General features: G+C 38.2%; 2 protein-coding genes across 2 annotated transcripts; both read left to right on the top strand.

Moving 5' to 3' along the window:
* Positions 1 to 614: 614 nt before the first annotated feature.
* LOC149005205 (putative receptor-like protein kinase At2g42960) lies at positions 615 to 3,402 on the top strand. Its single transcript, XM_089168869.1, has 5 exons — positions 615 to 1,223; positions 1,807 to 2,545; positions 2,694 to 2,798; positions 2,985 to 3,107; positions 3,228 to 3,402. The coding sequence occupies exons 2-5, from the start codon at positions 1,905 to 1,907 to the stop codon at positions 3,400 to 3,402; spliced, it is 1,044 nt and encodes a 347-aa protein (XP_089024995.1). The 5' UTR covers positions 615 to 1,223; positions 1,807 to 1,904.
* Positions 3,403 to 3,422: 20 nt separating this feature from the next.
* On the top strand, positions 3,423 to 4,487 carry LOC149005206 (putative receptor-like protein kinase At2g42960). The gene is made up of 3 exons (XM_089168871.1): positions 3,423 to 3,677; positions 3,819 to 4,028; positions 4,117 to 4,487. Exons 1-3 carry the CDS (start codon positions 3,495 to 3,497, stop codon positions 4,255 to 4,257), a joined length of 534 nt encoding a protein of 177 aa, XP_089024997.1. The 5' UTR covers positions 3,423 to 3,494; the 3' UTR covers positions 4,258 to 4,487.
* Positions 4,488 to 6,072: the final 1,585 nt, after the last annotated feature.

The raw sequence follows: 6,072 nt of genomic DNA on the forward strand, positions 1-6,072 counted from the left end.
GGTTATTCCTTAAAAATAAAAAAACTGAGCAGATTTTGGATGCATCACGTACAATATTTAGGATGCATCACATACAATATTTATTTGATTCGATATGATATGACACAAATAGTACAATTTTAGTTTTGATTAATGGCTTGCACATAAATTGACACCCTTTGGAACTATTCAAGTATTCAAGGATCATGTGTCCAGTTTGTTATTCGGATCAATGTTGAAGTGATTCCCCATTTAGAGGTGCTCAACATTGGAGAAGACATTAGGAGTATTCAAAACTCCTTTATGTCATGCTCATTTTCTTGTACTTTTAGAACTATTAATATTGTGGTTGATATTCTAGCTGGGAGGGTCTTGTCCTTAGCAAGTTGGACAATTTGACCAATCCTGCTCCTTGATTTGTGTAATTAAGATGATTTATTATTATTATTTTTTTTTTTTTGGTAAAGATGATTTGTTATTTTCTTGCGCTGCTTTTCGATCAAATATTTACCTACCAGAAAATTTTAGAATAAAATTTAAGATCCTCTGGAGGCGTACATTTTAATAAAGGGTAATTTAGTAAATGAGACTAAGCACCATTCAAGAATCAAGATTTGGGTTTTCCCTTTGCAGTTACTGTTTGGCTACTCTGGGTTGACCTCCCTTTCTCATCTGTCTCTCTCATTTCCTTGCCCAAAGTTTCAGACCTGAATGGTTCAATCTTTTTTGTATTTCTTTCTTTTTTGCATTTTTGAATCTTCTCCTACATTTTCTCTCGCTATAAATGCGGCTGCTGTGTTTCTTTTACTTTTGTTTTACTGTTTCCCTCTCTCTGTGATTAACCTCCATTGCAAACCAAGCTACCTTTCTGGCTTTCCAAGGTTCTTCATTCATCTTCAAAGAACAGACCCACCGGCCATTTCACCAACCTCTTCTTTTCTGGGTTTCTAAAGTTCTGAAAGGAGAAATTACTCTTCTTCTGCATCTATTGCTCCAAGATTGGATTTTTGTCCGGCCTTGGTGTACTTCTCTTTTGTATTTCATTTGGGTTTTGACCCACCTCTGATGCTGAACCCCTGCTTCGAAGCTGTTACTTCTCTGCAAGTTTTCGTTTTTGGATTAGAAAAAGGACCTATTTCTAGTTGAATGTGCCTACCTATGCCTATTAACGCTGATGCTTGAAAAGTTCGATAGTAGACTTGGGTCTCAAGGTGGAAGATCAGGGCTTTAGATCCCCACGAATGGTACTTTTTCTAATTTTTTTGGGTGGATTCACGCAATGCTGTCTAATATTTTTCTCATACTTCTTAGAATTTTGTGTCTTCTTCTTCCCCCCACTCTTATTGTTAAAGGAAAGAGTTCTGCGGCGTTTCGGATTTGTCTGTTCTTCCTTTCTGTGTTGAATATATATTTTTTTTCTGGCTTGAATGGCAATGAAATTTGCTTGATTGTTGCATGGCTGAAAACCCAAATCAGATTTGTTCTGTGATCGGTTTTTTCTCATGGAACATTGGATTTGAACTTCTTGAAGAGACGTATCAGATTCTCGTTCCTTTTTCCCATTTTTTTTAATCTGAATAAATGAGTACTTTGTATCTTCTCACTTTTTCCTGGATTGGAGCGTGGGTATTAATAATGGATAATAAAGTTGCCTCGAATGGGTGGCTTTCTTAGTGGTTCTACCTTGTTTTCCAAGGCATTTCAACATGGGAACAGTATGATTTTACTTATATTCTCAACTCTGAGAACTCGCTAGAAAGTCTAGATCTGTACTGCGCAGAAATATTTTAGAGAGAAATTTATGGTGCCCATTTTTCGCTATTTCAGGTGGTTTGGATCAGTGTCGCAGCTCATGACATTTACTGAACAGATCTCGAGTCCTTCACATAGGCAATTGACTTCTTTCTGTATCTTGATAGTTAAAAATGTCGCCTGAGAGCTCTCTGAACACTTCCTTGTCAAAGAAGTATTTGGGTCTGCAACTATGGGTTTGGATTTGTGTCGCTGTTGGTGCATTCATCTTGTTGGTTTTGTTTGTTCTATCTATATGGGTCACATCTCGGAGGAAATCAAAGACCCTAGACAGGTTCTCACTTTCTCAAATTCCTAGTGTGTCGAAGGAAATCAAAGTTGACAGGGTTGGAGCTCAGAATTTCCATGATCAAGGTGTTGTCCTTACAATCAATGATAATTTAAGTGACAAAGATTCAGAGAAGATGTTAGTTCATTTGGGTATGAGCAAATCTAGTGAGGCAGATAACCTCAGCCAGTGCAGCTCAGTTTATCAGCTTGAGAAAGGTTGTAGTTCACAATCATGGGAAGAAGGAAGTTCTGGGACTGCTCGCAGGCAGCCTTCTTATGGAATTGCATCAGCTTCTCCTTTAGTTGGTCTGCCTGATTTCTCACATCTTGGATGGGGTCACTGGTTTACTCTTAGGGATCTTGAATTCGCAACAAATCGCTTTGCGGTTGAGAATGTTATTGGGGAGGGTGGATATGGTATTGTTTACAAGGGTCGGTTGATGAATGGAACTGAGGTTGCAGTGAAGAAACTCCTTAACAATCTGTAAGAATAATCTTTGGTGCTCTGTGTTCAATTAAAATTGGTTTAACCATTTTATGATTATTCTCTAGCCTTTTTCAATTAAAATTGGTTTAACCATTTATGATTATTCACTAGCCTTTGATTCCTGTTGACTGAATTGGATCTATAGGGGGCAGGCCGAGAAGGAATTCAGGGTTGAAGTGGAAGCTATTGGTCATGTTCGACATAAGAATCTAGTACGCCTTCTAGGATACTGCATGGAGGGTGTTCACAGGTGAGATTTAGTTATGCTTATCCATTCCTGATGTTTAATTTAACTACGGTGAACCATAGTTAACTTTGTAATCGAGGACAAGTGACTACTACATCTATCATCCCTTTTCATGCTACATATAGACTTGTCTCATACATGCTTTGTTAATATTTCTCATAGTTTTTTTTTTACTGTCACATCATACAGAATGCTTGTGTACGAGTATGTGAACAATGGCAACTTAGAGCAGTGGCTTCATGGAGCTATGCGTCAACACGGCTGCCTTAGTTGGGAATCTCGCATGAAGGTTATCCTTGGGACTGCTAAGGCGTAAGTTCATTTCCCATCTTAATGGCTTCCATGGAATTTCGTTTCCATTAATTTGTCGTGTTTCATGCTCTAAACAATACTCTGATATGGTATTTTGTTTGGGGTAAATGGGTTTCACAGTCTTGCTTATCTGCATGAAGCAATAGAACCAAAAGTTGTACATCGTGACATAAAATCAAGCAATATCTTGATTGATGAAGAATTCAATGCTAAGGTTTCCGACTTTGGATTGGCCAAACTTTTGGGTGCAGGAAAAAGTCATATCACTACCAGAGTAATGGGGACTTTTGGGTGAGTCTACTACGTTAATAACTCTTTCCTTTCTCATAGCTTCTTGCATGCTTGGTTTGGTTAATTCTTCTATCTTGTGCCTTGAGATTATTGGAGATGATTTCTGGTCGAATACTGCTAAAGACTGTTTTGTTGTGCATCTACTTAAGGTACGTGGCACCTGAATATGCAAATACAGGCTTGTTAAATGAAAAGAGTGATGTCTACAGTTTTGGTGTACTGCTGCTAGAAGCAGTCACTGGAAGGGATCCTGTGGACTATAGTCGGCCTGCAAATGAGGTATCTTACTGTAAGCTTTATTGGCTACTCAACTTATCCCCTACTTTGGTTTGTGACAAGTCTTCCTTATTGTGAAAAGATACATATATGTTTATTCTTGCAAGGAAACCTGAAATGTAATGCTACTTGTGCCTGTGGTAGGTCAATCTTGTTGAGTGGCTGAAGATGATGGTGGGCACTAGAAAAGCAGAGGAAGTCGTTGATCCAAACCTTGAACTTAAACCCTCAACCCGAGCACTAAAACGTGCCCTTCTGGTTGCCTTAAGATGTGTGGATCCTGATTCAGAGAAGAGACCCAAAATGGGTCAGGTTGTTCGAATGCTTGAAGCTGATGAATTTCCATCTCGTGAGGTGCTGATTAAATCTTTGCTCTACTTCTTTCTCTGTCAAATGTTGTGGATTAATTTGAAATAATGATATGCATTTTTATCTTTGGCAGGATCGGAGGAACAGAAGGAGCCGAACAATTAGCATGGAAATTGAATCCATGAAGGAGAATTCTGGTTCAAATGACATAGAAGGCAAGGTAGGGGCATCAGAGAGTGATGGTACATCAGAGAGATCTCATAGGAAGACCTAAGCACTCACAAGAAGACCTGAGTGATACACTCACCCCAGATGGGATTTGAGGCTTTCCTTAAATTAAATTGGAAGTCACCTATACAATATAGAGTTTGTTAAAAGAAATGCCTTGATTGAGCAATCAGATTGAGGATTACCCCTTCTGGTATCTGAAAATTGTTATTGCAATGCAGAGCAGAGACAGAGCATTGCTCTCTAATCTGGGATTTGTTACTGTCTGAGGGTGCGGCAGGGATAAAAGAAAAGGGGGGGGGGGGGTTGGGTTTGGGAAGGGAAGAAATTATTGTATAGATATGTTTTTAGTGTTTAATGGGGCTTTCTTTCTTTTGCTATATGATTCTTTTCTTTCTTCCCTCCTGTTTTTTTTTTCTTTGGTGGGGGTGGGTGGGGGGAACTTCTTTTGATCACTTTGTTCTTTCTATCACAATTTAGGCTGGTAAGACTCTTCATTAGTTTTCTTTTTTGGTTAACCTTTTCCTCTCCTGTTTGTGAAGATGATATAATCCTTTAAATCATTCCTTGCTTTCTATTGTCTTTTGTTGTAATGGGTTGGTTTACTTGTGGTAGAATTATGCTTATTCCATTGTCTCCTCCCTTTACCTTTTCTCTATCCACTCTCTATGATTCAAGTTTGCAGAAAATTATTGCTTCCTTCTTTTATTTATTTGCCTTTCTTTCTTTACGCAACAGAGTTAATGGATGGGACCACCCTGAGATCTGAACTTCTGGTGATGATTTGGTATTTCTTTTCTTTTTTTCTTTTTTGAAAGTAGGGAGCTTACTGGGTTTATCTTCAGAGTTTGATTCTGGGGTTCCAAACTCTGAAATTTGTGGGAAGTGCAAGTTTTTCTCTGTGATGACCCACAACAATGCAGCATTGTTGTGGGGTTTGATCTTTTCCATTTTAGTGAGAGAAGGGAAAAAGAAGTTTGTGGGATCCATATGACATTGACTCCTGAGGATCTGCTGATGGTCATGAATTTCAGTGCTGCAGTTAAAGACAAGAAAGAGATGGAACACAACTACCGCACAAAGTGAGAGGAAGTGGGCCATGCAGAGGCCCAGAACCGCATAAGATATCCTCTTGCTTTTCTCTCTCTTTCAAGTACTTCCTTCTATTGAGCTGTCAAAATCTATCCTTCACAGTGAGTTTTACTGGATCATGTGCATTTTTTTTTCTTTGAGGTTTCACTCGATGGAAATGGTCTGCTTTTAGCGGAGTCTAGTCATTTACGTCCGGACAGGGCATTTGTGCGTGCATTTAGTTTGCTAACTATCCTGTCCATGGTTACTTAAGTTAGTTGTCGGGTGTCATGGACAATGTATATAGCAGCCATACGGCTTACGTGGACATAGAGGACTTAAGGCCTTTTACAGGTTGTAGGCTCTTTAAGTCTGTTGATGTTGTGCTCATAGGGGTCACTAAGCTTAATCTTTTAACGTCAAATTTTAAAATTTTGAATTTGATCTCAAAACTGCACACACTAAGTTTTCCGGTTGTGAATATGAAAGGAGGAAAGATTACAATCTTTGCATCTTTAAACATGAGACAAAATCTGAAAATCATGCAAGAGATAACTTGCATTGTTGCATGATAATAAAAATTCATCAATTTCACATAATAATGAAATTGGACCATACAAGATAAGCTAAACTAAAATCAGTCCAAACCTTAAATTTATTGCTTGAGATTATCATCGTACCAGAAAGTTCCTCCACAAAATGAAATTGTCTTTAGTGAGTCTATAACGGTCATTATTCGTCATCGTTTTCAGGTATTTTTTTTAAATGTTTGTTTATTTATTTATTTATT

Source organism: Hakea prostrata, chromosome 9 (genome assembly GCF_041222555.1).
Source record: "Hakea prostrata isolate BN-2017 chromosome 9, UWA_Hpros_2, whole genome shotgun sequence".
In the NCBI taxonomy this organism is placed as follows: domain Eukaryota; kingdom Viridiplantae; phylum Streptophyta; class Magnoliopsida; order Proteales; family Proteaceae; genus Hakea; species Hakea prostrata.